Genomic DNA, 21,775 nt, shown 5'->3' on the forward strand with positions numbered 1-21,775 from the left:
TATTTTGGGTCAAGTACCAAAATTTATTTTCCAATGTTGACAATATAAACCACTTTACAAAGATTTTTAATTACCAAATTCAGGACTGAGTTGATAAGGGTTGTTGCTTTTGGAAGTAGAGATTTCTAGTTTGAGATCTTTTTCTACTTTTTATGAAATTAATTTCTCATAAAGTAAAAATTAGAAAAAAGAAATGTGATCCATAGTAGTTGATTCAAAATTTTCTCATTCCTCTAATAGTATCCACTAACATATACTAATTATATATGTGATAAATTAAAAAATAATAATTTTAATTATTATATTGCTCCGAACTAGAGTCAGAAAACACTTTAGATACTAGCTAGTATGATGAGAAATTTTCATGATTTAAAGTGGATTTGCAACCAGTAATTTGAAAAGTAAACTACACGTTTGGTTGAAATTAACAATATGAACACAAACAATGTTTAAAGAAAATGAAGGTTAGGGAGAAGAGTCAAGTTTCACTGTGAGTCTCCTCTTTCTTTCATTAGTTAAAGAAAACAAGATTTTTAAATTAAATATCAGTGTTGTAGAAAGAAGATGTTCTCTTCTGTCAAGCAAATTTAGCTAATTAATTCTAATTTTTCCCCATTTGCATGATAGAAAGTTGAAAACGCGGTATATGAATATGATGAGAGGATTGTTGACTTGTATGAAGGGCCATGGAATTCATCACATTTTCTTTGAATATTAATCAGTGAGGCCATGCCATATCACAGGAAAATTATTGTTGCAATACATTCCAAGCTTCCATACCGAATTATTATCTATTTAATTATCTCATCAACCTTAATTAACAATTAACATTAATAAATTAGTGTGCATTAGATTAATGTGGTCTCTATACTGTACGTTGTCCTTCCCCGTACCTTTTTTTCTCCCTTAGATGCTCATGTCGATTCTTTGAAACTATGTATGTATATATATCCAATGGCTATGGTCATTCAGTTCTCACTGAAAATATAAGAGATTTTTTATCTGCTTGCTAATAAAAAAGAATTTCTAAGGAATGTTCCTTTACCGAGTACAATGAATTCCTAAGACTGCACGTGTGAATATTAAGGACTAGAGATCAACCTTTGTGTACTGCTATTCGTCATCTTCTTCATTTTTTTATTTTAATTTCTTTGTTTACTCTTGCTTTACCCCCCGGCAACACTGCTGATTCAACTCAGAAGATGTCACTGGCATTTTCTTTTGGTTCGGTTCTTTGTTTCTTTCTTCTTTTTTTTTTTCTTTTTTTTTTTTATGATTGTGTTTTAAGATATCCTAAGGAGCAAGAATCAATAGAGACTAAACCGACCATTTAATATAAATTACTGATTTTTCTAGATTAATTTGTAAAAATAATAAAACCAGGTCGAATTCTAAAAAAACCAATGTAAATAGCTTCTCAAAGTTAAATAATAAAAATGAGCGATTTTGAATGTTTAAATCAAAATTATAAAAAAATAAAAAAATAATACAAAGCTGAATATCGAAGTAAATAAAAACCAATCTTATAAAACTTTCAATTTAAGAGTGCAAATTTCATTTAATTGTAATTATGATCATAGACTTAAATATCAATTTTTCTATTCAATTACTTAATCTACTTATTTAGAAAAGCTGCAACAAATGTACTTTCTCCTAATTTAATTGACTCAAACCCAGCATCAAAATCAAAACTTACCATTAGTCAACCGGGCACGATAGCGTTCCATATCAACTCAACGATAGCAGTAAGAATAATGAGCATGACTAAATCAACATTAATTAATCGAGATAGCTGCAATTGAATTAATCTTGTTCCTTTAAGCTATGTAATTCGGAAAGACCGCAATCACACACACATGAGCCAACTCCTTACTACTTGTGTCAATCGTTCATGATAGTTACAGATCACAAACTCAAGATTAGCAATAGAAAAATCAATATCAAATTGAGTCGTCAGTTCAATCAATATTAAAAATGTATAAACAATAAAAACAATAAATAAAGAATACTTGAATTAAAGAAAAAACTCTGTTAAGCACAAAGCCTCACAAAATCATAATTAGAATTTATTCACTCTTGAACCAGAAATTAAAAGTCTAGTCATATATGGTGGAGTAAAAATTTACAAGAGTTGTAGAGAATAAAAGAAGAAAAATAATAATAATATCAAAGCTCTCGGTTGTCCATCTCTTTGTAGAACTAGCCTCCTTATGTAGGAAGTCAAACCTAAACCCTAATAAGATAATCTTTATCAAAAAAGAAATAAACTTCCTATATAATCTTAATCCCATAAGAAATAATAAGATAAAAGGGTAATCTAAACAAATAAAATCCTAAATAATATGAGAGTCAGTTTTTCTTATCCAGCACTTCCAAAATAAAAGAAATAACATAAAAGTGGGTCCACCACAAATTTAACTAAAAATTCAAAATTCTCCTTAACAGATCCAGCAGCTCACCGATTGTAGGGCGTGGTCACGCCCTATTGAAAATGACATTCTGCATAAATTTTCACTCTTATTTCAAAAGACTTAGTTTTTGATAAGTGATACTTTAGAACATGTCTTTAGGCTAAATTCCACTCAATTCTTGATATTTCACTACCTAGATCAAAACAAACACAATTTCCACAATTAAGCACAATATCCAATCAAAATATAAGGAAATTAAACACAATAAATATAAATATTTATGATCTATCAGAAACTTAACTAATTTTTTTGGATTATTTCATAATGTGTATTTTCACACATTAGTTCACACTGATGCCATAATATATCTTGTTGTATGAAGTTTTAAATAAAATTAGAAAGTTAATAAATCAATAGCTCATCATATATTATTTCGTACAAAATGTTACCCCGGACAAACTAGAGATATATATACTCGATCATACATTGAGATATAAAGACTTCTTTTTCTAAATTATGAATAAAAGAATAATACAAGTTGATTAAGAATAAAAATAAAATAAATAAATAAATTTAAGAAATATTGAAAAAATCTCAATTGAATAATGAATTTTGGATAAAAGTTATAAGGGTACGAAAGAATGACTACGTAGGAAGTACAGGATTGGTCCGTAGTTTATATTTATTCTCATTGTTGCAATTAGAAACGTAATAGTATAAGTTGGATTGTAGATGAATCTGGATTACATACGACTTTGGAGCCGCCATGATGGAATAATAATAAAATACCAATGATATCTGCTGAATTCGAGTCAATGGGTTCTCTATTTGTCGGACAAACATTAAGATTCTTCCCATCTCTTTCTCTAGTCTTTTTCATTTGAAGTAGAGTTGAGTATGTCTGTAAGTAGGTTCTTAATTTATTGGTCCTTCTTTAAAGCTTTTATCATTAATCATGTTTTTTTTTTCTCCTGCTTTCTTGCTTCATTTTTTTTCTTTTTTGACCAAGTCTTGCTGTTGCCAACACTGAAGAAGTACTTCGCGCACCATTTTCACGTGTTGCAATGACAAGAATTTCAATTCAGAAATTCTTTTAAGGAAAAAAATACTAAGAAATCAGTCAAAGTGAACGCGTGGAACTTTATAGAGTGAAATTGTGAAGGAGACAGAGGAACTTGGCAGAGCTACATCCTGCTCAAACCTTCCTTCCTTGATCAACAGTGCAAGAAACACTTCTCTCCAATTAAAATTAAATAAATAAATTTATTTTCTTTACTATCACCTCCTACCTTACTAATTCAATTCAAATCATAATAGGATATTCTCTCACAAAAGTAAATAAAATGAATGTGGTGCTACTAATGAGGATGACCTAGTTGATCTTTGCTTTGGAAACTCTTTTTCTTTTTGCTTATATATATATATATATATATATATATAAAATAATGGTGGCAGGCAAGCTTTTTGTTCTACACGAATTTATTACATTTCCAATTTGATTTTAGCATCCAAATGAAAATTGCAATTAAAGCTTTAATTTATTATGGCAAATTACGATTGCACGCAAAGAAAAAAAAATGACATGGTTACTACAAAAAAGAAAATATGGTCAATTTATTTCCTGACATAAAAGGAAAATACTTCAAATAAGATGTGCGGCACTAGAAAGCATATGGATGAAGCTCTTAGAAACCCTTTTCCTTTGTGTATTTGATTCCAGGATCCTCTCTTACGTACATGTCTTCCATGATTGGACATGGTTGCTCCCGCAACCACAAACCTTGGAATTCTCCTGTTAACCCAATATTCTCCTGTATACCCTGATGAAATTCATCAGACCATAATGGAGGATATTCAAACAAAGCATGTAAATACATAGGCTCTTGATGCTCATTCAAGCCTTCCAGTGGACATTGTTGCCCGTAAGAGCTTCGCACTTCTCCAGATAATTCAGATAAGTTGATATTGTCTTCATAAATGTCCTGGTTCCTTACTGTGCGCAGAAGAGAATAGTCATACAAGTCATTAAAGAAAGAATATGGATGGATGGACTCTCCAAGCCACGTCTGTTCTATGCAATTCTTCCCATAATTCTCTATGTTATGCAAGCCTTCCATTGAAATTGATGATTGGCCCTGTAAACTTTCGGATAACCCAATGCTCTGGAAGCTGCTAACAAGGTTATAGCTTGATAATTCATTAGCAGGAGAAAACATTGATGGATTTTGGATATCCTTAAAGCTTTCTGAATTGACCGCTTTTGAAATAGTGGAAGGTGAATCACTACCTTCAGACTTAGGTTCTACTTGTACTCCGCAGCCTAATAAATCATAAAAGTTATAGCTGGTGAAATTAGTTTCAAATTCCTAACGTCCTGTCCGGAATTAATCTATACTATTAAGATAATAATAAGAAGAAAAGAAAACTAAAAATGAATTTCTCAATTACTTATAGTGGTAATATAATGAGAAAAAGAAAGAAGGAAAGAAAGAAGAGATCCTTATTAAATTTAATCTAGAAACTGAAATGACTAAAGTAATTACATAATCTATGAAATTATTATTTAACTAGGTTTGAATCCTCATTTAACTGACTAAGAGGAAAAAGAAATACTCGCTCCTCCTTTATAACAAAGATAGTCTTTTTTATTCTTTCTAAACTATAATCTACTTTCTAATTATTAATTGAATAACTAGTGAGAAAAAAAAGAACTTTATTAATTAACATATTATCACTTAACATTAAATTTCAATGTTCTTACTTTGAAATTATAAATATTTGTTGACAAATATTTTTGAATTTCAATGTAATACTAATTAGTTACAAATCATATGGTAATAATGGACGAGTTTACTAGTACTTCTATGAATAAGCTATTGGAAGCTAGTGGTAATTATTAGTTAAATGAGAAATTCTTACTTTTCAAAAAAAAAAAATTTAGATAAATTTCGTCTACCAAAATCATTCATAAGTAAAATTAGTTGGATATTGCATTTACATTAGTTGGTATTTAATTATTAATTGTTTCTCTAATTAAACGAGCTTTTAGAAGCTTAGTAATAAAGTAGTCTAACGGCTTTCAAGCATTTACCTGGAAAAATGGAGGGCGATACTAGTACTCCGCATGCTTTCACTTCTTGCAAATTATCACCAGCTGATGTTGCTTTGTTTTTCAATTGTTTCTTTGCATTGGTATTCCAGTAATTTTTAATGTCATTGTCTGTTCTTCCGGGCAATTTAGCTGCAATTGCGGACCATCTAAATTAAGAAAAGAAAAAAAAGACAGAAAGAAAGAAAGAAACGTTAGATGATCATGTGTAAATGTAATTGATCAGTAGGTTAATGTGTTATTCTTTATTTCTTTATACTCTTGAACATCACCCCGGGCCACTTGGTGGTTGATAGATTATATGTTACATAGAAATTGCTAATGGCAGCCACGTTTAAAAGGGAGTGAGCGGAGTCTGCATGTACAGATAGTCTTAATTAGTGTGCTGTGGACAATGGTATAGGTGGGAAAAGAAACACAACAAAGGAATAAAAAAGGGATTGTAATTAGATAAACCGAGTGTAGTGGACTGTGTGTGCATACAGTACTCACCTATGCTTTAATATCTATGGTAGCTAAGTGATTTCATGGATGTTTTAACAAGATGAGAGTTTTTTTATATGTAAGTGCTAATCTAATTTATATATATATATTCAAAAAGAATATTAGTTCGGATCTTCTGTGCCGGAAATCCTGTTGCTATTCATCTTTTCTAATCCGGAAATCCTAATTTCATTTAATCAATAAAGTGTCAGTAATCATGTCTCAAGAGTGAATCAGTTAACCATGTTTATGAGAGAGTATACAGTTGAGTTAATCATTTACCTATTCCCTAGCATTTCATGCAGCTTGAAAATTGTCTCTTCTTCTTCCCTGGTGAAGTTGCCATGCTTTAAGTTCGGCCTCAGGTAATTCATCCACCTAAGCCTGCAACTCTTCCCGGACCTTGACAAACCTGAATGATCGACATGAGACCAGAGAAAAAAGAAAAAAGAAAAAATGGAAAGACTCATCAAAAGATCCGATCTAACTCTCAAGTCTTCTTAAGAACATATATTTGATTCTCACCAGCAGCTTTTGACATCTCATTCCAGTTCCATATACCATATCTGTTAATATAAGTTATCAACTTCTGATCTTCGTCAGGAGTCCATGTCCCTTTTGTCAAAGGCTTTTTTTTAGAGTACAGAGTTCTCCTCATCATCAGTAGTAGATCAATCTTACAAGTTTTTCAACGTTAAGACACACTACCAAAGTCTTTGCCTTAAATTTTTATATATACACGCAAACAGGAATGTACAGTATGCATGTACTTCATTATATCACATATAAAGTTGTAAAATTTCATGATGTTACAAATGATTATTATATAAAGCCAATATCCTACCAGCAGAAAAAGCTAAGGTTACATGAAAACCTCTAGAAGAAGCATATTTTACGTCGGATACGTTTTGAATACTCTTGAAAACATTTAAAAGCTCTAAAAAGAATTCCTAATTATTTACTTTTTATTTATTTTTTAAAACTCTTAAAAGACTATAAAGAATTTGAAGGAAACTTTCAAGAAAAACAAAATAAAGAGTGAAGAAGATATGCAAGTAATTCGTATAATTTCTTATATAATTTAGACAAAAAGTATAAGCCATTTGAGCCCTAAGAATAATGCTTCTCTGCTTATATATGAAAGATATAAAAATAATGTGAGATGAAAGTTGCATCTTTCGTTTTTTTTTTTTTTTTTGTTTGGTTTTAAAATTTAAAAGTCTACAACTAATTGATTGAATTTGAATTGTGAAGCAAATACTAGTTGGGAATTCAAAGTCCAAATGTTGTCATATAAAATAAATCAAAACAAAATAATTTAATATTTCCATCAGGCTTAAGGCTGAAGTGGGATTAGTTGAATTCACCTCTAACCCTCTTCAAGAATTAGCTGAATAAATTGTAAATATCAATGTAGTGAAAGAACAGAAAGCTATTTAATTTATATATTGTATATAAAAGTAATCCTAAATTGCATAATAATTTAGACCAGATATTCAAGTTAATGCATTAGTGTGAACAGCATTTGTTGTATTGGAAAAATTAAAAATTAATTAGAATCAGATAAATAAATAGGAAATAGGCAAATACAGTGCATACAACAATTAAATTAGAGAGGTCTTCTAACAAATTATAACTTAATGAAAGCATGGGAGAGATTAAATTCAAATTCTACCTATTAAAATATTATGAATTTCATTCTAGAAATCCTCCTCGTAGACATATTCTGCTTCTGATTGCAACATGTATTTGTTTTAGTCATACCTTTATAAACGCGGCTATGGTGACGTTAAGGGATTAATGGTCCATTGCCTCAACATCTTCTTAAGAGTTATCATAATTATTGTTTTTTGAAGATATCATTTTAACAGTATTTTATGTTCCAGTTTCTCTCTTTCTTTCCAAATTACAAAATAAATCCTATCAAAGAAAAAACAAAATGAAATACCATATTTCACAAACTTACAAATTTAATTGTATTATCAATTATATATAATTTAAATAAAGGTATCATATATATATATATATTCAAAGCATGTGGGGTAGAATTTTTACAGGTGGTAAATCACTTTCTTAAAAATTCTAATATAGTTGTGCTCGAGATCTGAATTATGCTAAATGAGACTTTTATCATAATATATATATATATATATATATATATATATATATATATATATATATATAATCACTTTTTAAATGATGTTATATATATATAATTAATTCAAAATTTATCTTTTTTATTTATGAAAATATCTGTTATTTAGGAGATCAAGTCTCAGTCTCTTCATAATTAATCACACATCTATCAACTAAAAGTTAGGAATGTGTCTAAAATAATTCTTTTGGAACTGATAATATAATTAGGTAAGTAGTTAAGCAAAGAGAATTCTATTATTTAAACATTAGTCAAATAGTTTGAGCAATTAACAGGTAAAAGCTGAAACCTTTAAATTTCAAATCAAGATGCAGTCTGTAAGAATTTCAAGGCAACATATCGTGAGTAAAAATAGCAAAGAGCCTAGAGACCACTGCAATTTGCCAAGAAGGAAACATGAAATTTCTATCATCAAGAAAACCCACTATCTATAAATGTAATATAATTTGCTCTTGCCTCTGTCTTCAGATAAAGGTAACACTCAAGACTGATGCCACAGTCATATATTTATTATATAGTGTAATTGTTAAGTATTTGGTAGATAATTTCAGCAGAAGTGGAAACCGACCTTGTGGAAAATTAAGGGTAAAGGACAAAACTAGGGATTTATGATCCACTTGTTCACATCATCTTTAATTTTTACAAAATGTTAGAGAAAACATAAATTTCAAATAAAAAATAAGCAGGCAAAAGGCATATAAAGCCATTATCATTTATTTAACAAGAACACACCTTGGCAGTCAAGGTCATGCCTCGTGGCCACAGGGGAGGCCAATCATGATTACAGGAGGAATGCAATGAATCTAGCAAAGATACTCTAAGTTAGTTAATTAATTAGTCGTTAAAGCGGTAATTGACTAACCCTCAGCCTTCAACGACTACATTCGGCTTCATACTTGGAGAAGAAGGCGATTGTGCGTTGGCTTTTAGTCCAATTTCAGAAATAAGTTCCTAAGAAAGAAACCGTGTTTCCAACAAGTTTGATATTATAATCAAACTTTTCAGGGGAAATTTCACATACATTCCAGCTGCTTAAGATTAATTTTCTTACTTCGTTCCTTCCTCGGAGGATGTATAGGAAAGTTGTATTGATTTTGGGTAGTTGCGGCTGTATTAATAAAATATATGATTTATTGTAATTGATGAAATAAATGATGCATTTGTTTGGCAGAAAGTCTACATTTTGAATACTGATGTTATAATTAAGCTGTTGACATGACCATCTTAATTTCTCCGATTTTCCAGTATGAGAAAATTGCCAGTAGAGTGGTTCAAATTCCTAACCTCAAAAGTGAAAAGACTTCCTCTGACAATTGTGGAAAAAAAACCTTAAGAAAGTTCTAATTAAATCCACATGTCATATAGATTAGGAACATGACCAACAACGTCAAGAGACTCCGTTCCGATACCGATCTTTAAATATAAGGTTGAACAAAATAAAAAAAAATATATATTTTAAAAGAATATTATTTGTATAATTAAAAATATTTTTAAAAAATTTAAATATAAAAAGTTAAAAATAGAAAGAAAAAAAAAAGTCATCTACAAGGTAGAGGAAGAGTTCATAATCTATTTCACATAACAAGATTATGATTAAGCTTTGGCTTTTGTGGTAATCTTAATAGGATTTCAAATTGGAGTCCCATTTCTTCCATCTTTGGCAATTAAAAGAAAAAAGAATACTATGGTTATTATCAATTGCAGTGACAAAGGTTTGAGCTTGATACTAATACATTAGCAATACAACGATATCAATCTTTTCGCTGACTGTTGCTCCGATATCTTTTATTATATGATGCTATAATTTAAACAAGATATGTGTTTCCCTGATTATTTGATAGTTTTCTGGTGTATTATTGAGAGACGAATAAACTATTTCTGATATATAGTTGAATAACAACAGGAGACATAGTAGCTTAATTATAAACACAAAGCCAACAAAATCCATGCGGAAGAATTTCAACAAATTTTGCATTGGTGAAAAGTATCCTAAATTTTTAACCTCAAAAACTCCTATTTTATGATTTTCCAGGATCCGATACCTAGCCCAATCCAGAACCCAATGCCCGAATCAAACATCCAGAAATCAGATTTTTAAGCACTTCAGCTAACCAAGCAAAGCTGAGGCTTGAAGCAAGAGAGAAACATCGAAAATGGGGAGGAAGAAGGGAGTAGCAGAGTTCTAGGAAACGGGTCGGGATGACTTCGATCCATCGAACCCACACAAAGACCCCGTGCGGATGATTGGAATGAGGGAGCATGTAATGAGATAAACGGATACAATTCTTGCATTATAATACAAATATTCTCAATCACTGAACTGAACTATTAGCTTATAAACAATTTCAAGCTGTTACGGAATCTTGATTTAGGCTTTGACTAACAAATAAACAGTTTATGCAGCAATGCCTTAATGCTTCAATTTGATGGCTAATCTTGGAGACCACTCCACCCTGTCTCTGATTCATCCCTATCTTTTCAGGACCAATTTAAGTGGAAAGCCAATATCAAATAAATGTAGGCGCATTGGGATGGAGCATCAAGGTCCCCAAAAGCCTAACCCAGGTCAAAGAGTGGCCATACATCTATGTTGCTGTAAACGCAGCATCTATCAAGGGACTTGGTCTAGAGTTGAGACCGTAGAAGGCGGGCGTAACTCGAAGATCGCTTTGTTTTCACTATAGCTACCAATGCAAATTGTGTCACCCCGACCATGCCAGGTACCGTCTTGGACATTGTTCATCTCCAGTGTTCTGGATTCCTGTTCCATATTAGATAAATGCTAAATATCAGGTTTCCAGTATTAGGAGTTACATAATGTGTTCCATTATAATCACATATTGATTAGATTTGGAAAGATAAGCACCTGACATAAAGCGCAGCAGGGGCAGAAAAGATGGTAGATGCAATCATCCAAGGAACTATCACTTCCCTGAATTAAGACATTGTAGAAAACATAGGTGGTATTATTAGTACTAAAACTGCAACAGATGTTTGCAAATGATCAAAAGAAACATCCAGACACTGTAAGGGCTTAATCAGAGTCATATAGAGTACTGAAAATACACAAACAGAAAAGTCAAACTGCCACCCACTTGAAGCCCCAAAAGTGAAAAAATAAAAGACCACAGCAACAAAAAGAGATACTTGACAAAGCTGCAGTTAAATCAACTAAATAAACATACTTGACAAAGCTTGACGCCTTTCCATATTTGCACTATTATAAAATAGAAGAGATGCTACATTCTTGAGAGGCAGAAATAAAACAAGAAATGTTTTACTTAGTACTTGGGATGAAAACTTAAACCAAGGACATAATCATTCCAATACTAATGTCAAAACATAGAGCAGCGAGCTTGACAGGACAAAAGAAACTAGAAACAATCAAGAATTATGGCTACATTTTAACACTGAATTTCAGATAATTAAAAGGAGAAATAACCAAAAACAGACTACAGCAATGAGTTTAGGCAAAATCCAGATACTAGAGGAGAAAAACACAGATACATGACCGTGGAACAAAAAGCAGTTAAACATATGTGCAAACACAGTAATTTCATCAAACAAAAAGTAAATCTATTACTACTGAAAGAAACTGTAAAGCAGTTAGATATGTAGAAATACGACTTCAGACATCTTTTATAATAAAAATATCCATACAATCAACAATGAATTGAAGACAATGACAAAGATATGCTCACCCTAATATTAAATTTCTGTCTCATTTGAGTGCGGAAGAAACTCAAATACATTCCAATTGAAACGGTAAAAGCAACTGCCAAATATAGAAAACAATGCCTCTTGGTGACAATGAAAGCAATGAGGTTGAGAAGGGCACCAAGAGCAAGAATGCAATATGCAGTTCCCTGCAAAACCAGACCAACAGTTTACGGGTTTAACGCAGTTGCAAGATATGTAGAGCAGAATGAGTACTAACAATTAGTTCTAGTCAAATGCAAATTTTACCTGAAGAAAACAAGAACCAAAACCAGCTCGTCTCATGTTCTTCCCAAATCTATAGCATGGACAACTGCAGAACCAAAGCCATTGTCACCCTCGAGCATTATAAAGTTCAAACCTCTACTACCAAAAAACTTAAACCACCAGAGAAGACAAAAGATTTCCTCACAAGTATTGTCCATAACTTTTAATTCCGGAAAACTAAAATCAATCAATTGCCGGAATCATGTTGCATGTGGTAAGATTTCAATTCTTTTAGTTGAACAAACATGAAAAATGACTAAATAGAATTCAATTCAATTGAATTTTTGCCATGTTTAGACATTTCAAACACAAAGAAAATACCACAAAGGAGAGTCAGAGAGAGTTACCAAAGGGATTCAATAGCAATACGGTGGTCATCAAAGCAATCAAGAACTTCGCCTTCCCACATCCTGAAAACACCACCAAATTCCCCTCCAACAATATCACCACCATTATTACTATTACCATCAAAATCATTACTTTCTAGTTTCCTCCATTTCCCTTGAGTCTGCATAGCTACAGTAGAACACAACATATCAAAATCCAACACTGCCATTCCTTCAATCAACTTCTGTTCCTCCTCTTCCTCTTCCGCTACCATCATCATACCTTGTTTCTCCAAATCACCCATCTCCACAAAATCAACTGTTAGGGTTTCTGCTCAGTTCTTATCTTCTTGAGTTTTCGTATACTTTTTCTAAAAGCACTTTCTTTCCTTTTTATCAAAAGCAGAAATTTGCATATAAAAATCACAACTTTAGGCCATTTTATATTTTGGGAAAGCTCTTTCAGACAGGATGGATAGTGACATTATAATTGGTGGGGTTGGCGGGCAGTTAATGCTTCTGTGGGACCGAACTCTACTGTTTGGATGATCCAACGGTACAGTTGTTGCCACGTTGGCTTAATATTTTCTGTAAATTTTTGTTTTAACTGTGCGTTGCTGGTGGCTTAGCATTCAGAATTAACGGTCTACTTTTTTTGAAAATCATTAATCCTTTTCCTAAGCCAATAACTTATAAGGGTTTAGCGGGCCCCTGGATATAAGATATAAATTAGTTAAACAGCAACACTAACAACAATAAATATAAACAGCCTATGATATAATTAATTGCCAGATTCTTTGCTGAAGAATCAAGTTGGATTGATTGAGTGCATTAAATCCTTTTCCCCAAATTATAGGTTACATCAATTATTGGTGACTGGTGTCTATAATATTTATGTGCTTGCCTTATGTTTAGTGCCTGGCAAGAATATAATTGTCATGTGATGCTAACCAACCTCTACCTATTGCAATAAAAGAAGTTGTTTTTCAACCAATTAGTTTACCAATTGGCAATTGCTTAATATTCATTAGTTAATTTTCTTTCATGCGATTATAATTTCCAAGAAAAAAAACGTGAATTTTGCATTTATTTTACATCTTAATATGGGCATCAGTCAATATTTGGCACAAGCCATATTTATAAAATAAGATAAGAGAAAATATTAATTTCCAGTGTTCCCATACCAGTGTAAAATTGAGAAATGTACACGTGATAATGGTATCCTTTTAAATTAGTTTGGCTGCTAACTTTAGCGTTGACATGAAATGTGGTTTATGGGTAATCTTTTCCTTCTACACAAAGGAAAATTAGGAATCAACTTTGCTGGTTAAGGCAAAGCACAGGTTGCTGCCGCAATAGGAGTGGCATTGGCCAACTTACATTGTACATTGATTTGTTTTGCATAGAAGATACGCTTTCATCAGATGCTGTCCAAAAAATAATAGGTTATAGTTTTCGACTCTTTTAAACGGAATCAAAATATAAAATGCATTTCTCATAAAAGAAGCCATTGAATTGATGGGCAGTGCAAATGAGACATCCAAGGTGGAGGTGGGACCTGATTATGTTTGGATAAGCTTCTTATTCCCAATAAAGGGCATTTTGTAATTTGCATGACCCGTAGGGTAAGTCTCAATTCTCAACAACCCCACATGCAAAGCGAAAAGCTATTCTGTATTTTAATTTTGATTCGTTCATTATAGGACTGCCAATTGAATTGTTCTACCGTCAATTATATATACAAGCATGGAGCATAAATTGCCTTCATCATCAAAGTTTCACCTAGGCCTGGTCCAGTTGTAGAACAGGCGAAGAGAGAGACAAGCCACTTACAGCATTACCATCAAGCTCGTCAAAGGATATCATCAGCAATCCTTGGCCATATCATATTCCGGGTCACTTTTCTTTTACAGTATTCCAATTTCCAAGTCACTATCAAAACATAATTATTTATCGATCAGTTTATCCATATGACTGTAAACTAGCTCCCCCAGCATTCCAAGTCACTGTCAAAAATAATTATTTGCTAATGCATATTTATCATCTTATCCTGATATGACACTAACTTGCTCCCTCTTTCTAGCTTTTAATTTAACCAGCACCTTCGGCTGAGCTTGAAAATGCTACCCAGCGCCTGCACATAAATCCTTGAACCAAGAAAGGGATTCAAAATTCTAACCCCGAACAGCATATTTACTACAGAAAGCCAGAAGTAGTAGAGTTGCTCAGCTCTATCAAGCAATATGTAGAAGCTGAGCTGAGACTGGCAACATGAAATGAACCAAAACATCAAGAAAATTAACTTGTAAATGAGAAATCACCGAGAAATAAACCAAAGAACACCAAGACCCGCAGAACTTTTAAGCTAATGAAATATCAAATTCTCAACTTCTGGAAGTATCCCTCTTAGAAGAAACAAATTCATGACAGAACAGATTATATGGAACAAACTTTTAAGCTGACGGATGCCAAACTAAACAAAGAACCTGGAGCATCCAAATCTTTAGGAATGAGTACAACTGCATATAATTACCATATTTAGTATCATTCAGAATTTATGTCTTTGTTGCTGGTCTCACAAGTCCCAGTCCTGAACCACTACCTAGGTGCTTAAAATCCATTGCTACAAGATTATTTCCATGGCCTGCAAAGCCTGTTCCACCTTTTTCCAAGTTCACCAAATTCCTCTCCTTACATGCCTTGTTGCAAACAAGACAAACTTTATCTGCAACCATAAATTTGTCGGCACACTTCTTGCAAAAGACATGACCGCATGAACTGAGTGCCACCAATGATAGTGTATTAGTGAGTGTAACCTTGCAGCTGGGACAGATATAGGTCTTGTCAAGTGAACTGGATTTCTTCTTTTCATTCTTGTCTTCTGTGAAATAGACCGGGAAAAGGCTCTTCATCTTAAGCTTTTCTTTGCCTTCTGGACAGGTTGTACATGTGGTCGGGGCTTCAGCTTTAGCAGGTGCTTCAGGTGTAGCAGAGGGCAGCCAAAATGCTTTCATTGTTCGAAGTGCTTCCTCCTCATAGGAAGTGACCTTCACACTGTTGGCCCCATGGAAACCATGCTTGTCTTGGTTCTGATTTCTATCACTGTATTGTGGAACTGCACCATGGTTTTGCTGATCAAAAGCATCAAGCTCTCTAGCTTTTTGCATCATCAACTTCTCCTCCTCTTCTTCCTTCTCTTGCTTCTTCTGCAATTCATGAGCAGCTAGCTTCCTGCCAAGGAAGATAAAAGTTTGCTCCTCAATGCTACATATCCCTAAATGATATATCCGACAATGAAAAAACAGCTAAACAAGAATATGCACTATAAAAAGAACTGCACAGAAGACCTATCTCTAGTTTATAGCTTCGATTTACCGACCTTTGAAATAAGCTACATAGAGGTAATCACCAAGAAAAATTAAATTTTATTCATATTCACTCAGAATACCACTCAATATCCTACAATCCTAATTACCACAACTGCTAAGAAATAATGCCAGCATGATATCAATGAGAAGTCCTTCATTATGAATACCAAATAAACAGGAAGGTAATCGACAGCACATATTTAGCAACAGAATTAAAACTCTACAAACTCAAGACTTAAACCTTAAACCTCAATTAAAAGTAATCTATAACGTAACTACCAAAACCCTAAATCCAAAAACAACATCCACAAATTCTCAAATTGAATTAAAAGAAGATACCTCTGGATGTCCTTTTTTTGAGCTAAAAGGCACTCGAGAATACATTCTTTGCAGAAGACATGACCTTTCTGGCAAGACATAGGATCAATAAACGGTTTCAAGCAGAGACTGCAAGCATCAAAGGGCTTGATTGAATCTTTGCCAAGTCTTTCTCTCTGGGTCCCGTACCCTAACTTTCGCTTCTCATCGTACGTGAAGAAAGCTAAATCGTTATTGTTTTTTGAATGTCTTTGAGGCATTTTGTTCTTTTTTTGGAAGAAATTGAAAAGCTCTTCGCAGATTATGTGTGTGATTGGATTGAGGATTTGAGATAGGTTGAAAAGGGAAATTTTATTTAAACCCTAGAAATTGGATTTGATTCGGGGGTTTCTTCCCTTATCTGCTCATGATAAATGGTAGCAATTTTAATTTGACGCATTAAACTATAGTTTTCAAAGTTTTAAATATTTAATTATTAAGAAAAGTTTATATACCAATCTTTTATTTAATTTCTCTTTCTCTTGTTCAGTTGATTTTAGTTAATTTCTTTCAATACTATTAGCAATCTATATGTCGGTAAAAGACTATTTGAATCCAGCGATTAGAAAGCTTTCATCGAGTATTATATTTTATTTATTTAGAAGTAAATTCTAATAAAAAAATAATTTTACATTTAAGAGAAATATATATATATATATATATATATATAAAATATATAATATATATAATTTTTAATATTAAATTTTTTTTAATATTTAATTAATTTTAATATATAGAAATTTTATTTTAATTTTTATACTTATTAATTTTAATAGATATTTATTTTTACATATAAAATTTAGATTTATATATAATTTTATAATTTTTTATATATTTAATTTAATTTAAAAAATATATTTAATTAATTTTAGTATTATATTAATTAATAAATAATTCTCTAATCATATAATAATACTAATTTTATTTTAAAAATTAACATTATTAGTTATATTTTAATATTATATTAATTAATAAATTTATTCTTCAATTAGATAATAATTTTAATTTTAAAAAATTAATATTTTAATTTATATTTTTAATATTATATATAGTTATATTTTATTTTTTATTATATAATAAAAATTTAATTAAAAAATATTAATTTTTTGATAGTATATAATATTAAAATAACTAATTAGTATTTTAAGATAATTTTTAGATTATTATACTAATAAATTTTAAGGTTTAAAGATAATTAGTTTATAAAATATTATAAATTAATATTTAATATTAAAATTTTATTAAATTTTATTTATTAATTTAATTTTATAATTAAAATAATAATAATAGTTATATAATGCATGAATGAGTAAGTTATTATTATTTTATTAAATTTATAAAATATTATTGAAAGAAATTATTATTTTTATTTTTATATATTTTTATTTAATATAATTAAAAAATTAATATTTGAATATTTTATTTTCAATTATTTTATAAAATTTTATAGTGTTTATAAAATTTAATATGTAAAATCTTTCAAGCCAACATAAATCTGTAAAATCTTTCAAATTGCTTTCAATTTAGCGTTTTTGTTTGTAGAATTGTTTCAGATTTGACTTATTTGTGGCAATTGTTTTAGGATACGACTACATTATGTTTTGATTTTTAGAATTCTTTTCCCTTTGACAGGTATAAATAGAGAAAAATAATGTATATCCACAGTGGATCAAATTAAAAAGATAGCTGACGATGCTGACACTTTTTTACGTGGCGTCTCTATGCTTAACCTGCCCTTTACATATAAGAGCATTTTTCATATATATCAAAAAATTATTTTAATTGATATTTTTTGATTTTTATTTCTTAAAGAAAATTAGATTTTATTTTATATTTCATATCTAATAAATATATTTATAAATTTAATAAATAAATAAAAATAAATAATTATTATTATTGCTAAAAATTAAAAAATAATATAATATATAAATAAAAATAATATAAAATATAAGATATAAAGAATTTAATAAATTTAATTAAAATATGTCTCATTAATATATTTCTCTTTAGAATATATCTTTTGAAATACTTTTATTAGAAAAATTATACCCTTTAACACACCATAACCCCAAAACTTTCCTCTCTTCTTCCTTAACACTCTCTGTAACTGTAATCTCCGAAACCCTTCAATCCTTTCTCTCAGTTACTTATACACGCATCAATAAACATACCCAATTTGTGACAGACACATAATCTTTTTTTCTTTGTTCTTGGTACTTGCAAAAATGAATTCTTCACCTTCACCTTCACCAAAAAAGAGGAATCCATCATCAGCGGAAGCAGTGTTTATCCAACCATCATCTCCAAGATTCCCTGTAAGCACCCCAACATCAGGTGCCCAAAGAAGAATTGGCATAGCCGTTGATCTTAGCGATGAAAGCGCTTATGCCGTCAAATGGGCTGTTCAAAACTACCTTCGTCATGGCGATGCTGTTATCCTTGTCCATGTCAGACCCACCAGTGTTCTTTATGGTGCTGATTGGGGTGCTATTGATGTTTCCATGACTGATCAGGACTCCGACAATAATGAGCAGTCAAAGAAAAAGCTTGAGGATGATTTTGAATTGTTTACCACTAGTAAAATTAATGAGCTGGCAGAGCCACTTGTGGAGGGGCTTATTCCTTTTAAGACTCATATAGTGAAGGATCACGATATGAAGGAAAGGCTTTGTTTGGAGGTGGAGAGGTTAGGGTTGAGTGCTGTGATTATGGGTAGTAGAGGATTTGGGGCTTCAAGGAAGACTACTAAAGGGAGGCTCGGTAGTGTCAGTGACTATTGTGTGCATCACTGTGTTTGTCCTGTTATTGTTGTTAGGTTTCCTGATGAGAAAGATGATGGTGATGGTGATGGTGCTGGTGAAGGGTCCGGTGGCGGCGAGAAAGGTGAGAAGGATGCCGAGATTCTGCCTCCAGTGGTGGAGGAGGCAGAGCAGGAGTAGCTTGGTGCTAACAAGCAGGTTTGTGTTCATTGTTAGTTAGGTGATTTAATTGATTAGATTTTAGTATAATTCAGTTAATGGTATTCGTGAGCTAGAAATAGCATATATTTATTATGATCATTTTTTATAAAATTGGGTTCTTTAGCATGTTTCGTTTTATGTATCAATCTTCATTAACAATTGTCATCACTTCAAATGAATTTTGTTGATGCAAATAACAACAACAAATGCATGAGTTCTTGAAGTTTCCTTCCTTCTGATGTTAATTTTGATAAGCAAACATACATGAGTGGCGATCCCAAGTTAATGAGATTGATTAAGGTTTTTGAGATCTTTCTCCACAATGTGTTAGATTGACTGCAGTCCATGAGTAATGTACTGTTGGTGAAAATAGTGGTCATTTTGTACCTCCTTATTTGGATGATTATGTTTCTATCATGTGTTTTGCCCTAATTTTTCTTCTGTATATTTGTCTTCTTGTCAATTTTGCTAAACTATTCCATTTCAGCTAATTTGGCATAATGTCTTGATATGCGATAAGAAACAAGAAGACAACCCCAAATTTTGCTGCTGTTTTAATTAGTTTGTTTCAAGTATATCCAACCGTTACATTGTTTTTGTCTTTTCCATTTAACTGAGGTGCTCTGTACTGAACTAAGTGGTGCCATTTTTTGTGGTCGTTGTAGGCATTGTGCTAGAGCAGTGTTTCAGCTTCTGGTTAGAGACCCTTGACCTTCCTCTTGTCTTGCATATGTATTGTCCACATACAATTGAATTAATATTGTCACGATAATTCCACGTCATCATTGAAAATGCCAACAAATTGTCATACTTCCTTACTGGATTACTTCAATACAAGGACAGGCTTCTGAAGTTTATGAGTTGCCTTTCATGAATCAAATGATACGATGAATGATTGTCCTTCCAAAAACTGATCCCAAATATGAACAGTCATATGAAATTGTTAGAAATATGTTATGAGCATGAGGTCTTAGGATTGCCTATAATCACGGGAATGAGATCCAATGAACATCAGTTTAGCTTGGTTAAAAAGAATTACTGACTTACACAGAGGTAGTCCAGTATGGAGGTTAGTGATGCAACAACTGTTGTTGTTGTCTGGAAGGAAGCCGTTAAAGAACACGGGTACCTTTGGGGGTGGTCTGATTGATGGATCTTGACTGTTGTTAAGATTTTCTTCTCACTTTTGTTTTTGTGTTTATTATATACAAATATTAGGACTGAGATAGGAGAGAAGAAAAGAGAAACCATGTGAAAAGGGAAACCACAGTATTGCTTTATGATGACCGTCTATTCTTTTTTAATAGTGTGTTAAAGATCTTGATAAAAAGCTGGAGAAATATTAAAAATTTAATATCTAATGGCAAGCCACACTTTATTCACTTATCTTTCATTCTTTAACTTCGATTGTTAAAAGCCTAGCTTTAACTTGCCTTCAATTCCTAGCACTGATTCGTGGCTTTAGCTCTAGGCACTGATCCAACCTTTAAGGTCTACTACCTGGTTTAAACTTTTTTAACTTTAAGGGGTTAACTCAAGTATGCAACTCTTTAGGTTCTAGTCAATCCAGGCAACTTTTCATTGTCATCTTCACCTGTTTAATTTGTTGGAATTCAAATTTTTTACCTTCCCCCAGTGGGAGTAACTACTAATTATTGTGAGAATTTCGAAATTTTGGACGTCTCTTCATCTTCCTCCAGCAAGAAAAGCTCCTAACTACTGTGACACTCTTGAAATTTGGGATTTTTTGTCCAATTCTGATGCCTTCGTCCTCCTGCTTTGGTCATGATCGATTGGAGCAAATACAAATTAGGTGAATCTTTATAATGAAGAACACAGGAATTTCAAGGAGATTGTTTTCTTACAAATTTTATATTTTCCATCTTTGATTTAAGGTTGACAAACAATTAACACTTGCACCTAATAATTAATGATTCTCTAAGTCAATTTAAACCTCAAGGTTTGCTAGTTCTTTATATGCTGCCATACCAACTAAGCTGGCAGGACTTCAGACACAGGAAAGGATCACACGGGCACTGAACTCTTTCTTTTCTCTTTGGGAAAACACCAACAAATACCTTTATGTATGTTAATATCATGGATATGGATATGTATCTAGATATATGAATGCGGATGTCTGCATTCATCTGTGTATATGTGCATATAATGGTTGATTTCATTAATTCATTCCTCCTGGCTGGTTGAAAGCTAATATTCAAACAATATGTTGCCAGATGTGGAGAAGGCTTCTTGAATGGATGGTGGGATTCAAAATGTCACAAAGTCAAAATGTTGAGGACCTTGGGCGTAAAAATTTTGTAGCACTGGTCTCTGTTGTCTCACTTGGATCTGTTTAGTTGGATGAAGAACAAGAGTTGATAACTTGCCTTGTTTCCTTTTCAAGTCCCTTATGTTGTGATGGAATGTTGAATGAAAACCTTTTATTACCGAATTGCCTGCTATATAAATATCAATGGGGATATTTCATGTTTGTAGTCAATATTGTTTCTTCACTTTTAGAGCTTAATTTGTGGCAGCACACTTTTGCCTGGTTATAGAGTGAGATTGAGAAAATCTCTCATCTCCATGGATAGCCTTTATGATTTAGCTGCGCTTTGTTGA

General features: G+C 31.8%; 4 protein-coding genes across 4 annotated transcripts; 1 reads left to right on the forward strand and 3 right to left on the reverse strand.

The window, feature by feature from the left end:
- Positions 1 to 3,878: 3,878 nt before the first annotated feature.
- Positions 3,879 to 6,685, reverse strand: LOC112535680 (transcription factor MYB4-like). The gene is made up of 4 exons (XM_025158343.2): positions 6,529 to 6,685; positions 6,286 to 6,415; positions 5,503 to 5,669; positions 3,879 to 4,731 (listed from the first exon to the last, which is right to left on the reverse strand). The coding sequence occupies exons 1-4, from the start codon at positions 6,662 to 6,664 to the stop codon at positions 4,097 to 4,099; spliced, it is 1,068 nt and encodes a 355-aa protein (XP_025014111.2). The 5' UTR covers positions 6,665 to 6,685; the 3' UTR covers positions 3,879 to 4,096.
- A 3,738-nt stretch (positions 6,686 to 10,423) lies between these two features.
- Positions 10,424 to 12,913, reverse strand: LOC8275390 (protein PLANT CADMIUM RESISTANCE 6). Its single transcript, XM_002524667.4, has 5 exons — positions 12,490 to 12,913; positions 12,125 to 12,188; positions 11,860 to 12,024; positions 11,025 to 11,090; positions 10,424 to 10,919 (listed from the first exon to the last, which is right to left on the reverse strand). Exons 1-5 carry the CDS (start codon positions 12,771 to 12,773, stop codon positions 10,770 to 10,772), a joined length of 729 nt encoding a protein of 242 aa, XP_002524713.1. The 5' UTR covers positions 12,774 to 12,913; the 3' UTR covers positions 10,424 to 10,769.
- A 1,883-nt stretch (positions 12,914 to 14,796) lies between these two features.
- LOC8275391 (E3 ubiquitin-protein ligase CSU1) lies at positions 14,797 to 16,601 on the reverse strand. Its single transcript, XM_048374753.1, has 2 exons — positions 16,176 to 16,601; positions 14,797 to 15,699 (listed from the first exon to the last, which is right to left on the reverse strand). Exons 1-2 carry the CDS (start codon positions 16,412 to 16,414, stop codon positions 15,024 to 15,026), a joined length of 915 nt encoding a protein of 304 aa, XP_048230710.1. The 5' UTR covers positions 16,415 to 16,601; the 3' UTR covers positions 14,797 to 15,023.
- A 1,616-nt stretch (positions 16,602 to 18,217) lies between these two features.
- LOC8275392 (universal stress protein PHOS32) lies at positions 18,218 to 21,653 on the forward strand. Its single transcript, XM_002524669.4, has 2 exons — positions 18,218 to 19,150; positions 21,388 to 21,653. The coding sequence occupies exon 1, from the start codon at positions 18,419 to 18,421 to the stop codon at positions 19,130 to 19,132; it is 714 nt and encodes a 237-aa protein (XP_002524715.2). The 5' UTR covers positions 18,218 to 18,418; the 3' UTR covers positions 19,133 to 19,150; positions 21,388 to 21,653.
- Positions 21,654 to 21,775: the final 122 nt, after the last annotated feature.

This window comes from Ricinus communis, chromosome 5 (genome assembly GCF_019578655.1).
Source record: "Ricinus communis isolate WT05 ecotype wild-type chromosome 5, ASM1957865v1, whole genome shotgun sequence".
NCBI classification, from domain to species: Eukaryota; Viridiplantae; Streptophyta; class Magnoliopsida; order Malpighiales; family Euphorbiaceae; genus Ricinus; species Ricinus communis.

Excerpts from the sequence above, each read along its gene's own strand:
- LOC112535680 (XM_025158343.2), bottom strand. The coding sequence starts at position 6,664 with ATGATGAGGAGAACTCTGTACTCTAAAAAAAAGCCTTTGACAAAAGGG. Across the intron at positions 6,416-6,528 it reads TGAGATGTCAAAAGCTGCTG|GTTTGTCAAGGTCCGGGAAG; the intron begins GTGAGAATCAAA and ends TCGATCATTCAG. Across the intron at positions 4,732-5,502 it reads ATCGCCCTCCATTTTTCCAG|GCTGCGGAGTACAAGTAGAA; the intron begins GTAAATGCTTGA and ends ATGATTTATTAG.
- LOC8275390 (XM_002524667.4), bottom strand. The coding sequence starts at position 12,773 with ATGGGTGATTTGGAGAAACAAGGTATGATGATGGTAGCGGAAGAGGAA. Across the intron at positions 12,025-12,124 it reads TTGGTTCTTGTTTTCTTCAG|GGAACTGCATATTGCATTCT; the intron begins GTAAAATTTGCA and ends CTGGTTTTGCAG. Across the intron at positions 10,920-11,024 it reads CCTGCTGCGCTTTATGTCAG|GAATCCAGAACACTGGAGAT; the intron begins GTGCTTATCTTT and ends AATATGGAACAG.
- LOC8275391 (XM_048374753.1), bottom strand. The coding sequence starts at position 16,414 with ATGCCTCAAAGACATTCAAAAAACAATAACGATTTAGCTTTCTTCACG. Across the intron at positions 15,700-16,175 it reads CAAAAAAAGGACATCCAGAG|GAAGCTAGCTGCTCATGAAT; the intron begins GTATCTTCTTTT and ends CTTCCTTGGCAG.
- LOC8275392 (XM_002524669.4), top strand. The coding sequence starts at position 18,419 with ATGAATTCTTCACCTTCACCTTCACCAAAAAAGAGGAATCCATCATCA.